The sequence below is a fragment of the Apodemus sylvaticus genome, chromosome 2, assembly GCF_947179515.1.
Source record: "Apodemus sylvaticus chromosome 2, mApoSyl1.1, whole genome shotgun sequence".
Classification (NCBI taxonomy): domain Eukaryota; kingdom Metazoa; phylum Chordata; class Mammalia; order Rodentia; family Muridae; genus Apodemus; species Apodemus sylvaticus.
In genome coordinates, this window is record NC_067473.1 from 151,881,437 (window position 1) to 151,900,762 (window position 19,326).

The 19,326-nt window shown below is 43.9% G+C and overlaps 1 protein-coding gene across 7 annotated transcripts in view; it reads right to left on the bottom strand.

The window, feature by feature from the left end:
* Positions 1-5,191, bottom strand: part of Wnk1 (WNK lysine deficient protein kinase 1) — a 130,817-nt gene extending 125,626 nt beyond the window's left edge. For 4 of the 7 annotated variants that reach the window (XM_052174717.1, XM_052174720.1, XM_052174719.1 and 1 more), the window contains exon 1: positions 3,424-5,190. In XM_052174717.1, coding sequence (XP_052030677.1) covers positions 3,424-4,188 — 765 coding nt within the window. In that variant the 5' untranslated portion in view covers positions 4,189-5,190. Of the gene's footprint in view, positions 1-3,423 lie in introns of all 7 variants that reach the window. The other 3 variants (XM_052174718.1, XM_052174715.1, XM_052174721.1) reach the window with 2 other exon arrangements.
* Between the last annotated feature and the right edge of the window lie 14,135 nt (positions 5,192-19,326).

Genomic DNA, 19,326 nt, shown 5'->3' on the forward strand with positions numbered 1-19,326 from the left:
AGAGGGGTATTTTTTTTCTTTTCAAAGCTTTATTTATCCTTAGGTTTGACCTTTAATTTGGACCCAATTACTTTTATCTAAAACAAAATTATATGGGCTGGAGAGATGGCTCAGCGGCTAAGAGCACTGAGGTCCTGAGCTCAATCCCCAGCAACCACATAGTGGCTCACAACCATCTGTAATGGGATCTGATGCCCTCTTCTGATGTGTCTGAAGAGAGCAATAGTGTACTCATATACATAAAGAAATCGGCCAGGCAGTGGTGGCACAGGCCTTTAATCCCAGCACTTGGTAGGCAGAGGCAAGTGGATCTTTACAAAACAAAAACCCAAAAATCTTTACAAAACAAAACCCAAAAATATTGCCTGACTACTGTCATTACGTGATCTTATGCTAGGAGTCACGCTTGTCTTATTTTTAATATGGAAGGGAACTTTTTTAAAGTCAAAATGAAAATTTTTCAGAAGCTTGGTTAAAAGGCATGAAAAGTTCTAAAAACCATAGCTTCATTCTATAAGCTAAGATTCATTTCATTCTGATCCCAAATGGTGACTTTGATTCAAAATAATAGTCAACGTAAGATTTTTTCATTCGTGTGATCACACCCACATCTACATAAAGAACTAAATCCAAAGCCAGGTGGTGGTGGCTCATGCCACCCACTCAGAAGGCAGAGGCTAGTCCAATCTCTGTGAGTTCAGGACCAGCCTCATCTACAGAACTAGTTTCAGGACAACCAGAACTTTTTACACACACACACAAAAACAAAAACAAAAACAAAAACAAAAGAGAGAGCACTAAGCCCCCAAATTTAATACATTCTGAGGAAAAACTGAGGAACTTTAAGGTTATTACTGTGAATTATTAGTTCTAAGACATGGAAAACAAGCATACTACATTCTGAGAAGTCCTTTTAAAAGTGGAGTATTTGACTACTATGGATATAGTTCTATGTTATAGAGCTTGCCATAATGCAAAAGGTCCTCAGTTCAATCCTCAGAACAAACAAACAAAAAGTAATAATAAAAAGTAGGGCTGGAGTGACTGACTGTTCTTCTAGAGGTCCTGAGTTCAATTCCTAGCAACCACGTGGTGGCTCACAACCATCTGTAATGGGATCTGACGCCCTCTTCTGGTGTGTCTGAAGACACAGACAGTGCACTCAAATATACAAAATAATTTTTTAAATAAATAAATAAGTAAATAAATAAAATAAAAAGTAAAAGCACACATTTATAAATGAAATTTAATTGAAGAATTGAATTTCCGGATCAGTAATAGATCCTTGGTACAAAAAGAACTGTCTTCTTGTAAATCAGTTACATCTAAATTATTGAGTATGACTGCCCAATAGGAGAAGAGGCATATTTTGACAAGTTTACCAAAGAAACAAACAAAAAACAAAGAAGATAAGTTTGCCTGACATGCTGTGGCTCAAGCCTGTAATAGCAACACTCCAGAGAATAGGGCAGAAGAATCAAGGATTCAAGGCCAGCTTGGGAGTACACAATGAGCCTTCTCAATATAGAATAGAGTAAGGAAAAAAGAGCCCTATCTCAAAATACAAAATAAATAAACCTACTAAAAGTAACTTTTAAAAAAGACCTGTCATATTTCCAACTCTAATCCACTATAAAATTAACAAAGCATTATTTTACTTCATATTTTGATTAGAAGTTGAACTCAAGGAATTATGTCTGAAGAACTTACCAGTTTCAAGTTTGTTTCCACATGCTTTAACTTACTTTCACACTTTTAAAATAAAAACAAAACGAACACTCATTTCCAATAAAGGAAATGTCAAGCATATAGGGAAGTGGAGGGGAAAGATTAATCGACTACCCTGCACTGAACAATCACGAGCTGATAATTGTTGAAGCTGGTTAATTGCTACATTCCCCTCACCTTCACTAGATATTTAGAAGCAAATTCCAAACATTATTCCTTTCACATTTCATATGGCCTTGGGTCATTTGGAAACCAAGTTGTTTATTAGTTCTTGGGTAAATCAATTTCTGAGATCATTTCAGTTACTTTCAAATCCTATTTCAGTTTGGTCCATTTTCTTGACATGAAATGAGTAGTGGCACTTTCATCTATCATGTAGCTGAAATTCTGTTTCCACCACTAATACATGCTCACTTCTGGATGTGAACAAGAGCTAACAAACCAATATTTATATAGATGCTTTATAATAACATTTGTTTATTGCTATAAGTCAAGCAATTAGTAGTCTAATCTATTTAAATCTAGAATATACCTGCACTTTATTTATAACCTGAAAATTTCCCTGAGAGATTAAAAAAATAAAAAGAATGAAAACACTGTAATCCTTCAGACTCTTGGGAAGTTTCATTTAAAAATCTTTTATATCCCTGGCATAGTGTCATGAGCTTATAATCCTAGTTAGTACTCTGGAGGCTGAGGCAGTAGGATCAATAAGTTCAGGACAGTCTGGGCTATACTTTAGGACACTATCACAAAAAACTTTTATAGCAATATTACAACAATGATATTATCAAAACTCTCAAAGCACTTATACAATTTTGCATGGTCTTTTACTATTCACTATGGACTGAATTGGATGAAGATGGACACTCTAATGAACAGTGTCAGATCACAGCTAGCCACATGGCTGAAGCACCTGTAGGTGGTATAATGGTAGGTGCAGACTGTACCTTCCTACTTTGAAAGCACTTATCCTTGAAGGGGAAGAGAAGAGAGTTAGGGACCAGGGGCTGGGTGATTGTTTGAATGTTGTTAAGACAGTGTCTCACTATTCAGACCAGACTGGCCTTGAACTTGAGGCTCTCCTGCCTCCACCTCTAGAGTAGTTGGGATTTTCAGGTATGCCCTGTCACACCTAGAAAGCATTTCTGTTTTATTATCTACTAAATGTCTATGCTGCAATCAAGAAAGCTGTTCCTCAAAGTACAGACAGGGTCTAGTCTAACAACCCGATCTCAGAGATAGAAACACGCAAGGCAATTCATTATTACAGAGACTGAGAAGAGAAAGGTTTCATATTTACTTAAAGCAAATTTTCCCAAAGGCTGAGGATATATATAGCTCGGTGAGAAAGCACTTGTCCAGGCCTCACTTGTTCAATCCCCAGCACGAGGGGAAACCCTTTTCCAATAATTCCATGTTTCCTGCCTGACATTAAACACACGTTTGTACTTAAATGACTTTTTACCCCCCAGGCTGATAGCAATCCTTCTTGACACCAATAGTTCCTATCTTTTCCAAACACCTAACTACAAGCTCCACAATATCCCAATTTCAACCTCTCCAGACGCTGGCCTCCCCCGCCCTCTCAGAGCCAGAGAATTACAAGTAAAGAGTGAACTCGACAAACTGGCTTAACCGAGCCAAATTTGGGATCCAAACGACTGAATAAGAAAAAAGGAGGTGGGGCATTACCTGCAATTCACACCAGGCGACTTCCACTGTGGTTTCGGTGTCCAGACCTTTGTAGACCGTCTTAAAGGAGCCTCGGCCGATTTCGATGTCAAATTTGAGAAAGCGACCGTCATTGGACATCCCCACTGCCTTGGTCTCCAGCTCTTCGATGTCATCCTGTTGCTGGTTCCTATCCTCCTGCTGCTGCTCTTTGGCGCTGGCGCCACCGCTGCCACTTCCACTTCTGGACGGCGGTGGCTCCTCTTTGCTCCCCACGAGGCTGGGCTGGGACACCGGGCGGTCTTTGCTGGTACTGCTGGGGACGGTGGCGGTGGCCGAGGCGACAACGGCTTGTTCCCCAGGGGAGGCAGCAGCCGAGGGTTGCTGCGACACCTGGGAAGCAACGGTGGCGGTCAAAGTTTCCTCCCTGTGAGGCTCAGGCGGAGCGCTCTGAGGCGCCACTGCGGGGACACTAGGTTGCGGGATCGAGAGAGGGAGACCCGGCAGCTCCAATGCGGTGGCATTGGAGTCGCAGATGACGCTTCGGCGGAAGAATCGGTGCTCCGTGGGGGTGGTGGTGGCGGCCGCCCCACGACTGTCCTTGTCCATGGTGTGCCGGCGGCGCCGGTACTCCTCCGTCCTGCCGATTCCCGAGTCGGCGGCCGTGGCCCCCAGCTTCTCGCCCACGGAAGAATCGGAGCTTGAGCCATTCTTGGGGACCGGCGCCGGAGGCGAGAGGAAGCCCGGAGTGCCGCTCTGCTTCTCGGCGGCGGCGCCGTCAGACATGGTTGGTCCGGTGAAGAAACGCGGGCTCGGATTTATGAATGAGAAGGGGAAAGGGTGGCTCCGGAGAAGCCACCAAGAAGTGCTGGGCAGCGCTCCTCCGGCGGGCTCGGAACCACCGGACGACTCCCACTCAGCACTGACAAGGCGCCCCGAGGGCGACGCGGGACGCTGAGTCCGGCTGCGGCTGCTGCTGCTGCTGGCACCGAGGCTGCTGCGGCTCACGGGGCGGGCGAGGAGGGAGCGGAGCCGCGGGGGTTAGCGCCGCACAGTCCGCATCCATCCTGCAGCGAGCGGCGGCCGGTAGGGCTGTGGCAGCAGAAGCGCCGCAGTCATGAGGAGCGGGGCGCGGAATTGGCTCCCAGGCGAGCGGATGCGACCCAAGTGAAGACGGCTGAGCTCCCGCCGCTGCCGCCGCCCGCCCGCCGAGCACGGCGGGATAGGCCCTGAGGGCGGAGGCACTGCGCGCGAGGGACGAGCCCCGACGCCGGGCGGTGGCAGCCCGGGGCACAGGAGTGGGAGGGGCCGCGCAGGGGAAGGAGGGCCGCGGCCCGGGTTCCCGGTCTCTCGGCCGCCGCCTCAGGCAGCACGCGCCCCGGAGAGGGGACCAGTCTCAGAGGGCGCCCATCACTAGATGCTGAGGGCCGAAGCCTCGAAGCCTCGAAGCCTCGAAGCCTGAGGAGCGGCCCCCCCCGTCCCCGAGGCCTCCCCGCCCGCCCCGGGCCTGGCGAACCTCTTCCCCTCTCTGGCCGGCGCCGGGGGCAGAGGAGGGAGGGAACTGTGGGGAGGGGAGGGCCGCTCACCGCGGGGCCCGGGCTCCGCTACTTCTCAGGCCAGGAGGAGAGGAGACCGAAAGAACTGGGAGGAGGGGGAGAGGGAGAGAAAAGAGCAGTCACCCCACTAGGCGCCTTCTGTCAGCGAAGAAGGGAGTACGGAATAGCCGAGCAGAAGAAGCGCGTCCGCCCGGGAAACTCTCCGCTTTAAATGGCGCCGATGTCTGAAGCCTCCACACAGCCCGCTTGGACCCCGCCCCCCGCCGCCCGGGGCGGCCCCGCCCACATCGCGCTCGGGGGCTCTCGCGCAGGCGTGCTGAGCTCGAGGCACGATGGGATTTGTAGTTTCCTAGTGAAAACCGTGTAAGGAACCCGGGAGGAACGCGCCTACTACTTCCGTGATGCCCTGCGATGGCTCTAGCCTAGTGCCTCCTGGGAATTGTAGTTCCTTTTTTGAAAACCGCCCCTTCTGAAAGCCTGATGGGAGCGTCATCGTGGGTCGCTCAATTCCATTCCAAACTCAGTGCTCCCTATCAAAATCATTTTTTAGGAATTAATCGCAAAAAAAGAGAAGGAGAGAAAAAAGAAAAGAGAGAATGAAAGACTTCCGTCACGTTCTGCTTAGATAGCTCATAGAGCTGCCATGCAATGAAAAATGATCTGTTGTTCATCTTTAATGGAGTGCCTACTTAGTGTTGAGTGACTAGAGGTGTGGGAGTAGAGTAGAAGGTAAAGCTGGATAACCAGAGCCTGAGTTCGAAGACTCCCGGGAAACTTTGTGAAGAGTACACATACGATCACTGTTGGTTAGATGGGAGAGGGTAGACAAAATATATTCCATCCTTCTCCCCTTCACAACAACTAAAGCCACATGCTCGGCTCCAGTTTCCAAACAAGTACTTTGGCTGCAAAGATGGGCTGCCTGCTAAATAAAACCCAGGATTAGAGCGAACCTCTTTGCTTTGCCAGAAACTTAACGGGAACGGGAGGGGGCGGGGAGAGGCGGGTGACAAGCATGGGAGGAGGTCGAGTTCGAAGATAGTCTACATCTTTGATCTTTGACTACAAACTTGAGAAGACAGTTGACTTTTGCCTCTATATTTTAGTAAAAATTATTTTCCTTTTGTCTTGTTATACCCTCCCTTGGTGGCTCAGTAAAACATTCCCTTTCTTTACCACACTTGCATATGTATACATAGTAATTTATACAACGGCACGGAACTCGGGAAACCTAGATCAGTGCAGTTTACAGTAATAGAATGCTTCTCTTCAAACTAGCCTTAGTGCTTCCTGGACCACCTTTGCTACTACCTACGATTATAGTGGCGATGAGCACCAGGGGGCACCAGTCAGAGTAGGAAAACAAATTTATGAGCCAGATGGCAGTTACAAGTCTTTACCCAACCGGTGAGAGCAGGAAGCGCTTAAACGTACGCAACCGCACCCGAGCGTGAATACGCGGCCGTCTCAGCCCGGGACTGGAGCGAGCTCTGAAGCGCGTTTTCTTGTCCAAGACCCTATGAAAAGAGCAGTGATTCGGAAGCAGCTAGACGGAAGATTCGTTGACTCAGTGTATCTAGATAAACTCGGCGTAGAGAAGTCTTGCTATACAATTAATATTAACTTATCAGAAACGTTTAAAAAGGAGTTAGCACTTTTCCTTTTTTTTTTCTTGCCGAAAGCTACCATATAAGTTTTAGAGTTTGTTTGAACCCTGTGGTTGTTAGATTTCATAAAAAAGGCAGGATGTGAACATTTTGAAACACAAGTGCAGAAGGGGCAGAGAGAATACTGAATTATTAGGGCTCTACTGTTTTAGAAAATCATTAGTTCGCTATGTTAATGGTAAGTCTGTCTTAGTAGATTTAATTAGTGGTTTATCTCCAGTCATAAATCTAATGTCAGCAAGTGAAGAAGTAACTGTAAAGTGCATTTTTCTTGTACTTTTTGAGGCTGTTGATTATAATTTCCTCAATTGTTGCTTTACCAGAGAAAACTTTGTTTATAACACAAAGAAACTTAATTATACAGTGGTGGATTTTTAAAAGTCCAGTAAATCACAATGTTTATTTTTTGTTCTATAAAAAGAAATTAGGATATTTCTGTTTGGGTGGTTATGAAACAGTTTTATTGTTGTTGCCTATTCTTATTTACTAAGCCCTGAAACTTTGGTCATATTACAATAGGCACACCTTCTTTAATATATATATAATATAGCCATGACCTGTCAACATGTCATTTCAAGCAGGAATATCTAGTCATTGTAAAAAAACCTAATAATCATTGACTTTAAAATCACACTTATCCACAGGACAACTTTTCCTATTTAGCTTACTATGAAAACAGATATGATTTTGAGTATAATCGCTGTGTACAATGGTTAGACTTAAAGGTTAAGCCAAAGTGTGGATATATACTACACTGATTTGGTCATTTCTCTTTGTAGTGCTTATCCACCCAAATCCATAATAATTTCCCTGTTATTCTTGACTATAATTCCTGATAGTACTTTCCCTTTCTCTGGAGTTCCCGTTATCAAGTTCTCTCCCGTCCACACAAACTGGCAAGTGACAGAGTAGAAGTGTGTGGAAGAGCTTAGTTACACATGAACACACTCAGTGTGCCCATTTGATGCACTGGTAGCTAAGAATGCAAATCTGTTTTTCTTTTTCACCGTATCCGTATTCCCTTTCATTCTTGCTCAGTGTGTTGATTCATGCTCTTGCCATTGATAACTTACAGGCAATACAGGTTGGCGACAGCTATAAGGTAGACGGTGGCTGAACACACAGCTGATAGAGGACGGCGGCATGGTTCCTGGTAGCATCCTGGATGCGGCTCATGGAGACCCTCTCTCCCTTTGATTTCCTTTCCCTCCTTTCCCATGTTCCTTTGACTTGCCTGTGAATAATTTTTTGTTTCATTTCTGTCGTTTGCAGCTCTGCTTGGCCTTATTCTAACTTTGGCTTGTGTTGACCGGTTTACAGAAGCTCACGCTGTACAGGTTTAATGCTGCACAGTATGGATATAACTTCAAGTATGGATGTCGTTCAAGAAACCCTTCTTTACCTACAAATAATCTTTCTTCCCTCAAATTCCAATTTCCATTATTTTTATCTCTGTGTCATGGATCATCTTCTAAAATGTTAAATAAAATTGGCTTTATTTTTGCACATATGTTATATTCTTCAGTCACTTTATTCTGTAAGATAACGTCTACCATTGATCAAGCAGTTACTTATATGTCAAGATCTTTACACAAACAGGCCTATCTGAACTTCACAACTACTTCCAAGCAAGTAAGCTTTTTACTCTTCACTTTATAAGCAAAATCCTAAGAAGTAAAAAGATTAATATGGAGAGATGGTTCAGAGGTTAAGAGCATTGATTGCTCTTCTAATAGACCCTGGTTTGATTCGCAGCACTCACATAGTGGCTCACAACTGTCTGTAACTCCAGCTCCCGGGATCCCGGTGCCCTCTTCTGACATCTATGAGCACTGATCATGCAAGTGGTATACAGACATATTTGCAGGCCAAATATTCATACACATAAAATGAAATAAAATAAATGTGTTGTCTAAGACAGCAGCCTCAGTTCAGACTCAAATAATTTGCCCTCACAGTTTGGGCCCTAGCATCCTCCAGTGATGCTTGCTTTACATTGCAAGCACAAAAGACCCTCTTTAATTAATTAGTGGATCAATTAATCAATGAAACAACAACGCTGTTGAGTAGTTGTTTATAGACCATGCCAATTTCAGGAACTTCTTCTGGCCCACATAGCATTGGGATAGCTAAGACGGTAAAGCATTGAGGAATAAAACCAATCTGATCATTACTAAAACAAAGTTTAACAATACTAACACTGGGAACACTAGAATTAACCAAAGATACTGCTTCACATGCCCACATACACTAAGCTGATTTAACTTCTGTAGAAGAGGAGGTTACACATCTCAAAGAGCTAAATTATGGACTGGAGATGTAGCTCAGTAGCCGGACACTCACTGCTGTGCACACTGCTTTCCTTGGTCAGATCCCTTACACAGCAAGAACACACGCATACACATTAAATAAACAAATTACACAACTCTTTGAACTCTGGTGTTCAGAGTTACATTTCTATGTGTTCAGAAATTTAAAAATCAGGTGTTATATACCTTGGGTTTTGTGAAATTTAAGAAGCTAATATACACAGGATGGTGCATGGTATAGAGAAACCTCCACCCCACTAGGAGTAGGAATTTTCCTTGTTCCTAGTTTGCAACTAAACTGAGTTAACAGACAAAGCCATGAGGAGAGACGAATGAATGACAGCTGAGAGATCTTAGTCAAACTCCACAGGGTTAAATTATTATGAATCAGAGGGGTCAAGTCCACCGCCAAGATTCCTAAGAGCAGCTTTGAGCCTTGCAGGAGGATCTACTTAGGAGGATACAGGAGAAGCTTAGAGGAAGGAAGAAAGAGGAAGTGGTTACTCCTTGCAGAGGGTGAGATTGGTCCATAGGACCCCTTCACTGTAATGGTGGCTGCTTTGTTTGTCAGGCTTGGGTCAGCTCAAGGGCATTTAAAAATCTGCAGATCTCCCTGGGTCTGTATTTCACAGAGGAAAAGGAAGATTCATTACAGGCACCTGCCAGTCTGCTCATACAACCTAATGCAACCAATGCTGGAAGTTTCCATTCTCATTCCAGAAACCACCCATTCTCCTGCCTCTGTAATATTCGCGCATCTCTCTGAAAAGGGGGCAAAACAAGCCCTCATTTCTCCTAAGCAGTAGAAAAAGCCAGCCTCGATGAACCTTGAAATTTGTCCTAAGAATCTGAATGGTTACCTAAGAGATATTTCCACAGCATATATTTTAGGTAAGCTTCCCCAGACAGAGAGCTGTAAGCTGATGTGTATACCTGCAAGGCCGATTGGTTCCTAGGTCTTTGGTTTTGTTTTGATTCTGAGAACTGTTTCTTTGTGTTTGCTTTATTTTTTTTTCCCCCGGATAGGGTCTCTCTATTATGTAGCACTGACTGTCCTAGAACTGGCTCTGTAGACAAGGCTAGCATTGAGCTCACAGAGATCTACCTGCCTCTACCTTGCAAGTATTGGGATTAAAGCCAAGTGGCTAGTTCCTAGGGTTTTTTTTTTTTAATTATTTATTTATTTTACATATAAGAGTACACTGTAGCTGTCTTCAGACACACCAGAAAAGGGCATCAGATCTTGTTTTGTTTTATTTGTCTGTTTGTTTTTTCGAGACAGGGTTTCTCTTTGTAGCCCTAGCTGTCCTGGAACTCACTCTGTAGACCAGGCTGGCCTCAAATTCAGAAATCCACCTGCCTCTGCCTCCCAAGTACTGGCATTAAAGGTGTGCACCACCACCGCCCGGCTTCTTTCTTTCTTTTTTAATAACAACAAAGAATTATTTATTTATTTTTATTTATATGAATACACTGCAGCTGTTTTCAGACACACCAGGAGAAGGCATCAGATCCTATTACAGATGGTTGTGAGCTACCATGTGGTTGCTGGGAATTGAACTCAGGACCTCTGGAAGAGCAGTCGGTGCTCTTAACTACTGAGCCACCTCTCCAGCAGCAGTTCTGAGGGTTTTAATAGAAGTTGAGAATGTCTTCTACCACTATGGGGAATATGGGAGGCAGAACTAGCAAAGGGATAAAGTCACCTGCGGTGCTGTTGTAATAGAAGCATGTGCTGAGCTTCTGAAAAGGATGCAAAGTTACCCTGAACGAGGCCAAGGCTCCACCTCTAAATCCTGGACTGCTCCGATGCTGGCTGCCACCAAAGATGGGTATAACCTCTTGACTCCTTTGCTAAATCACTCCTGGAGAGGAACTTAATGCCAAGCAGCATTACAGCTTCAAGAAATCTCCAGTACAAACTGCTGTTCAGCTATTAGTCATAGTCTAAGCTCAAAAATCAAGGAAAAATTTTGGTTTATTGATTTCTAGAAAGCAATACTGGGAAGCAGGAGAGAGGCTGCCATCTAGGAGTAGAGATGTAGAACTGAGTGAGTGAGTTTTAATCAGCAATTTCATTGCAGTAGGTGGGCAGAGCAAGGGCTAGATGACCCTCAGAAGGGAGGACGGTTTGGGCAGTTGGCGGTGTAAAGCTCAGTCCTCCGCTTTGCAGACAGCAGGGAATTTTTTTCTTGGATTTCACAAGTACAAATACTACCCATCTTAATTCCACAAGGGTCTAAAGCATTTACAGTTTGTCAAGTCCTTGAAAGAAAAGCTGAGAAGACTTTCTCAGACCTTGACAAAACAAAAATCCCAAACAATATACCCCTCCCCACCAGCGACTCTCTCTATGGCTAACTGCACATATTTGCAGATGTAGGCTGTGTGTGTGTGTATGTGTACATACATACATATATCACTTAGAATTTGTTATGTAGCTAAAACCATTTTTACTTTGCTCCTGTTTCAAAAGGATGGAGCTCAGCAGTAGAGCATACGTTAGCTTCATATCCAATCCTCAGCACCAACTATTAAATAATTAGACAAAGCAACATGAAATAAAGTAAAATTAAGTATCTGAGATCTCCCTTAAGTTTTGAACTCCTGGAGTGGAGGCCCTCAAGACTTACTCTTTCTCATTTTCCCCACTGCTAGGAATGGTATTCAAACATTAACACCTAGGCCAACACAGGTACCACCTAAATTGGGCACAAGTCCACACTGGTAATCACAGATGAATATTTCTTTGTTTGTATGGACAAGGCATCCAGGAAACAATTGTTAACATGAATTAAATTGGTATAGTAGTCCTGCATTGGACACCTAGTGGTCCTTCTTTCAGAAGTCAGGCGATTCCAAAAACAAAATCATATCATTTTTCCTCATTGACTGAGATTTTTACAGGTATCTGTAACTTTGAGAAGCTTTGCAAGAAATAAGATAATCCATACCTTTATTATCTATATGGATTATCTATCTGCTGCACGTCTCACATAGCAGATAAAATATTGGATGCACAGTTCAATTTGAATTAAAAATTAAAAGAACAGTCTTCAGTATAAATGTATTACAGGAAATACTTGCATTTTTTAAGCTAACATCTTATGTGTCCTAGGCTGGCTAGGAATTTACTATGTGGTTCTGACTAGCCTCTAACTTGCAACAATCCTCCTGCCTCATTCTTCTAAGTATTGGCATGACAATTGTGGGCTACCACGTTGGACTTAGAAAAGGCATTTTTTTTTTCCTAGACAGGATTTCTCTGTGTAGCCCTGGCTGTCCTGGAACTCACTCTGTAGACCAGGTTGGCCTCAGAAATCAGCCTGCCTCTGCCTCCCAAGTGCTGGGGTTAAAGGTGGGTACCACCACCGCCTGGCAGAAAAGGTTTTTTTTTAAAGGTCCTTCTTGAGAATTGAGTGTGCAATTATTTACCTTACTATTATTCAATGATTTTCTTAAATTAATCATCAGAAACTCTTCTTAAATAAAATAACCTGGTTACAAACCAAGTCCCTGGAAAACTGCACACGTACTGTCTTGTAATTAGCCTTTTGGGAGAAAGGATGTTTTGAACTGCTGCGGGTAGCCCAGGGAGCCTTGCTAGAAGCAGAAGTGAATTAATCTGGAAAAGATTTCCATGACAAAGGCTGATTTTTCTTTTGCTTTTGGTTTGGTTTGGTTTTGGGTTTTTTTTGGGGGGGGGGAGGGTGTTGGGGGTTGTTTGTTTGTTTGTTTTGAGACAGGGTTTCTCTGTGTAGCCCTGGCTGTCCTAGAACTCACTCTGTAGACCAGACTGGCCTCAAACTCAGAAATCTGCCTGCCTCTGCCTCCCAAGTGCTGGGATTAAAGGCATGCGTCACCACCGCCAGGTGTTCTTGTTTGTTCTGAACCATCCTGTAATAGACCCTCCTCGGTATAACAGACTCCGTGTTGAAAGGACCCTTCTTTCATCTTGCCGTCCAGCCTGGAGGTTGCCCTTTGTGTCAGTGACTGATGCGTCTACCTAAACATTTATTATTGTTGTTGTTGTTATTATTACATTCATTTATTATTACATTCGTTTATTTCGTGTGTAACCCTGCAGTCCTCCAAGCACAGACACAGTGTGGGGGCACCAGCGCCCCTGTGTGAGGCTGGGGGATGGGTGACTCAGGTCACCTGGCTTAATGACTAATGGCTTCACCCACCCACTGAGCTAGCTGGTGAACCCCAAACCTTTTTTCTTTTTTTCTTTTTTCTTTCTTTGTAAAAAGGAGAGCACAGGCTCACAAAATACTCATTGCAACTTAGGGCAACTTTAATCATTAGCCAGATTTTACTAACATTAAACTGAAATCCATCTCTGCGTGACGCCCACTCTTCGGCCCTCTTGAGGCCGCACAGAATACACCTAACCTAACTTTAGGTGCCTGAAGAATGTCTCGACCCAACACAAATGTTCTTAACTGTGCTGTGTCCTGGGTTTCTGAATTTTCATAGGATATGACTCCTTTTTGCTGCATGCTTTATCAGTGGCTTCCTTTAAAAAAAAAAAAAGCCTTCAGACAGCAAGAGTGTCACAAGATCCAACCTAAGATAAAGATCTAGACATCGTCAACAGCAGCTGAGGGTGGAGAACCAGTTGTATTTCTTTCTTTTTTTTTTTTTTTCCAGGGTTAAAATCTCAATCCTAAGTGTAGTCAGACCTAAATATGTGCAAATAAGGGTAGTGGGTAACTGAACTCAGTATATGTATATATGAAGTCACGAATTCGAGAGGGGGTAGTTAAAGGGATACAGGAGAAGCTGAGGGGGAGTCAAAATTATGCAAACATAGTGTCCTCAATGTAGGAAGTTCTAAAAAAAAAATGATAACCAGAACAGAGCACTAGACTGTAGAACAGTGGTTCTTTAACTTTGGTTTTATTTTTCAGTAGAAGAAATATCTTTGGGAGACAATGAAAAAAAAAAAAAAGAAAGAAAGAAAAGAAACCAACTGAGTACTTACTTCCTAAAAGAATATAGACACAAATCCCAGATATAGCTGGACAGAATTCCAGCACTTAGGAAGCTGGGGCAGGGAGATGGTGAATTGAGCTCTCAGGATTTCTACCCTAGATATGATCACTACTGTATATCAGACAAAGAGCGTGAACAGAGCGCCTTGCTATTCTCTCAGTACAGCGAGCTTCAGCAGGCCTGGGGCTGAGGATGCAGCTCAGTAGATCAGTAAGTCCTTAATATGACCCAGAGGACAGGGTGGGGGAGGGGGACAACAAAACTAAAGCAAGTCCCTTTTTACCATTAAATATAAGAAGACTGGGATCATTCACCATCTAATGCCTTGGGTGGGTCTAGACCAGTGGTTCTCAACCTGTGGGCCGGGACCACCAGAAAACACATTACAGTGGGCTTAGGAACTGCGACACCACTCAGTAGCAAAGTTACAGTTATGAAGTAGCAACAAAAATAATTTTGTGGGTGGTGGGGGTGTCACCACAACATGAGGAACTGTATTAAAGGGTCACTTTAATTAGGAAGGTTGAGGACCACTGGTCTAGGTGGAGGTTCTATCTGCACCTAAGAGAATCTACTAGTCAACTTCAATCACTGGCTAGGTTACACTAGAGTCAATTTGTCTGTTTCTGGACTCAGATTACCCATCTGTCATACTCGAGTTTCCTCCCTTCCTCAGAAAAGATGGTGGGACCAGGTATATGGTTGCATGGAGAGCTGTGGGGGTTGACAGTGAAATACTGGATACTGCTAGAGTTTATCTGTACAGAATGGTAACCCTTAAAAGGAAACTAACACACTCAGAACGGGCTAAAACACAGATCAGTGGCAGAGTAATTGCTGTGTACATATGAGAACCTGGATTCTATACAGGATAAAAAAGAAATGAAATTACAATCACATAAAATAGCCAGGTGTGAGGTTTGGTGGCATACAACTTTCATCCTACCTCTTGGGAGGCAGAGGAAGGTGGTCCTCTGAGTTCAAGGCCAGCCTGGTCTACCTAGTGAGCTCCGAGATAGCCAGAAGTACATAGACTGACTGTCTCTCTCTCCCTCTATCTCCCCCACACAGAGTGGGGGGGATGTATAAAAATCATAACAACTATACAGTTTTGTACACCTAAAGATAAAAGTGTGACACACTCATAAAAATATGATAGGAAACACATCAAAGAGTTCTTGAGTGTATAGGCCAATGACTGTGGGTGTAGGAGGAGTCAGGCCTTTGCAGAGTGTAATAAGTTTCAAAGACTTTTCTACAATTCTATGTTATTTAAATAACCTGCTTTACCGAACAGGTTATATCACATATCATAATATATGATGATAAACTACCAATTTAAGGGTAACTCCCTAGGCCAGAGAGATGGCCCAGCAGGGAAAAGCAGGGTTACTTGGCAATCCTGATGACTTGAGTTCAATCCCTTACAACCAATAAAAAGCTAGATGTGGTGGTGTACATCTGGGATGCCAGCACTCCTGCAGAGACGTGGGAGGCAGAGACAGGAAAACTAGCTTGGAGTACACAGCAAAGCTATGTAAAGTAAATGGTAAAATCAAGAAGAGCGACCCTTCCTCAAACAAGGTTGAGGGGGAGAACTGAGAAATAAAACTTGTTCTTTGACCTCTCTATGTGGTCTGTGGCATGAGGGTGCCCACCCTCAACACACACACACACACACACTAAACAAACAAAGCATTTTAAAGTGTTTTTGGTGGTGGTGGTGGTGGTGGTGTGTGTGTGTGCTAGGAGTGTGTGTAGTATTTTTCTTTTTTTCTTTTTCTTTTTTTGGATTTGGTTTTTTTTTTTTTTTTTTTTTGAGACAGGGTTTCTCTATATAGCCGTGGCTGTCCTGGAACTCACTCTGTAGACCAGGCTGGTCTTGAACTCAGAAATCCGCCTGCCTCTGCCTCCCAGAGTGCTGGGATTACAGGCATGCGCCACTGCCGCCCAGCTAGTGTTTTTTAAGGCAGGGCCTGTTTGTGTTAGCGCTGGCTGACCTGAATCTCACTCTGTAGACCAGGCTGGCCTCGGAAATCCACCTACCTCTGCCTCCTGACTGTTGGAATCAAAGGTATGCAGCACCACCACAGGCTCATTTTAACGTGTTTTAAAGTGTAACTCTCTAATCTAGTCATGCAACTACCATTAAAACTGAGGGAAAATATACCACAACCCTTCTCTGTGTTCTTTTGCATCCAATTGCCTACTTCATCACCTTGGCCCTGATGATGACTTTTACAAGGCTGAAAACTCAGCCCTGGGCCTCAGGCATGCTAACTAGACACATAAGTGATGAAAGTGCAAACCCCTCAGCTCTAACCTGTGTTGGATTTGAAACCCAGGATCAACGGGATGTTCTTGTGTATTTATATGAGTGTGTATGCACATGCATGCATGAGTGAGCATACGTATACACGATGCTGGATTGAGAAGAAGTTTTCCCTTTGAATCTTTCTCCTGACCTGCTAAGAGATGGCTCTCTGTGCTGGTCTAGACCAGACATCCCAAACTAGGAGCCCCACACAATCGTTAGCTTTGGCAGTATTGAAAATCATAGGCCAGGTGAGTTTAAGGCAGCCTGGACTACAGAGCTAATTACAGGACAGTTGGGGCTAAATGGAGAGACCCTGTCTCAAAAAATATACAAACAAACAAACAAACAAACAAACTGTAATTGATTTTTACATGAAAGAATGGGGGGGGGAGAGTTTCAGGAGGAAGAGGAAGAACACAGAAGGGAAATCTTACAGTCCTGACTTATGTTATAGAAAAAGGCAACTCTCTCTGATTGTCATCTTTCCTGCCATCTGTGTATCACTTGCATTACTGGAAGCTTTCACTATGGAGCCCAGGCTGGCTCTAAACTTCTGGGATCTGGTGATGTTCTCACCTCAGCCTCCCAAGGAGGTGGAAGCAGGCCTCTCCTGCCAGGCCCAATTTGGAAGGGTTTTGTTGTAACTGTTGTGGTGGTTTTGTTTTTTGTTTCAGTTTGGTTTTGCATGTCCTTGTTCATTTCCATGTGAAAAATTTTTATAGAAAAAAGAAATTTATTTTATACTAACAGAGACTGGGAAATGCAAGATAAAGGCAAAGTCTGTAATTAAACAGCTATGTTGCCTCCCATCCCAGGCCATCAAAGATCTTATCTCAAAACATTGCCAAAAAAACAAACAACAAAATACACAAAATCCAGGACGTAGACCCCCATAAGAGAAATCACTGATAGATGGGACTTAGGCTGCTCCCTTACTAATAGAGGAAGGCCCTTCTGCAGGAGACCTCATCGAGCCTTTGGAAGCTTGCCCATCTGACTCTCAGCCAGTGAAGATTCAATAGGTAGCTCCTCCCCCATCTGCATTTCAGATTTGCAGTGTGTCCAAGAGCTTACTCATCAGCTGGGCACACTAAGGGGCCACGGAAGCTCTCAGACGTGGGCCTTGTGGGGAGGGCTCTGGTTTTTAGGGGATGTGTGCTTGAAGGAGATGGGGGGGGGGTGCCTGGTGCCTGGCTTTTGCTCTTCTCTTTGTTCATCCTTTAAACAAATGGTCCTGGAAAACTTGAGATCCACAGACAAAAGAATAAAACTGAAACCATAAAATCCCTAGGAGATTAGGTCAGTGTTTCTTGCAAACAAAATAAAAAATAAGTAAACTGATTTCATGACAAATTGAAAACGTGTATGTGTGTGTGTGTGTGTGTGTGTGTGTGTGTGTGTGTGTGTTTGAGACAGGGTCTAACTGCATAGCTCTGGCTGGCCTGCAATCCACTATATAGACCAGGCAGGCTGCCTTCAAATTCTCAGAAATCCATCTCCCTCTGCATCCTGAGTGCTGGGGTTAAAGGCTGAGTACCATCATGCCCAGCAACTCAATTTTTACTTTTATTTTGACATAAGTTTTCACTAAATTGCCTGCTTTGACTTGAACAGTTGAAGTAGCTCAGCCAAATTCAATCCTCCTGCCTCAGTCTCCCGAGTGGTAGAATTTGTGTGCCCATCTTGTCTGACCATAAACATCGTTTCTCCAAAGAAGATACACACATAAAATAATCATGTGAAAACAGGTACATCACCAGGCAGTGGTGGCCCACGCCTTTAATCCCAGTACTTGGGAGGCAGAGGCAGGCAGATTTCTGAGTTCGAGGCCAGCCTGGTCTACAGAGTGAGTTCCTGGACAGCCAGGGCTACACAAAGAAACCCTGTCTTGGAAACCCAAAAAGAAAAAAAAAAAAAAAAGAAAGAAAGAAAGAAGAAAGAAAGGAAGGAAGGAAGGAAGGAAGGAAGGAAGGAAGGAAGGAAGGAAGGAAGGAAGGAAGGAAGGAAGGAAGGAAGGAAACAGGCACATCAGTACAAGTCATTGAGGAAATAAAACCTATAATGAGAAGTGTGCTTGCCTTCAAGTCAAGGGTGAAGACTTGAGTTAGATCTCTAGGAGCCATGAAAAAAATGCAAGGCCAGTGAGTTTGTAACCCCAGCACTGGGAGGCGGAGACAGAAGGACCCTGGGCTTGCAGGCCAACTATCCAGTTTGGTGAGTTCCAAGCTAAAGAGAAACTTTGTGTCAAAGTAGTTGATGTCAATTGTCTGTGGGGGGAGGGGCACGTGGGTGCCGCACATACCTAGCCCTCGGGAGGCAGAAGCACTAGATCTCTGTGAGTTTGAGGCCAGCCTGGTCTACAGAGTGAGTTCCCAGGACAGCCAGGGCTACACAGAGAAACCCTGCCTCCCCCTTTCCCCCTGCCCCTCCCCCTCCCCCCACCCCGCCCACGTGGTGGCTTATAGCCATCCATAGCTGCAGTTCCAGGTGAGCTGAAGCTTCTGACTTCACAAACACTAGACACATATGTGGTATACATATACACACGCAGGCAAAATCATGTATACACATTAAAAAAATAATTTAAAAATAATTTAAAAATTTAAAAACCAGATAATACTTCACAGCGATTAGGATAATGATGACTAAAACAAATAAACAAACGAACACACAGGAATGCTGGGAAAGACTGAGAAACCGAAGGCTGTATGCATTGTTCTTGGGGACGTAAAAGGATACAGCTGGAGAGACCAGGCCATTCTACAAAATGGTAAACAGAATTATCCCACCATCTAGCAAGTTCACTCCTCAGTGTGTGTGTACTCAAAAGAACTGAAAACAGAGACTCAAACAGATTACCTGTAGAGTACCTGATGTTTATAGCAACGTTATTCAAGCTAGCTAAATGCTGAGGACCACACAGGTGTCTATCACCACACGAGTGAAAAAATACCATGTGGTCGATGCATACAATGGAATATTGTTTAACCTTTAAAGGGGATAAATTCCTCTTACCCAAGGTAGCAAAGGCAAATTCAGAGAGTCAGAAAGGAAATTATAGGTTACCTAGGGCT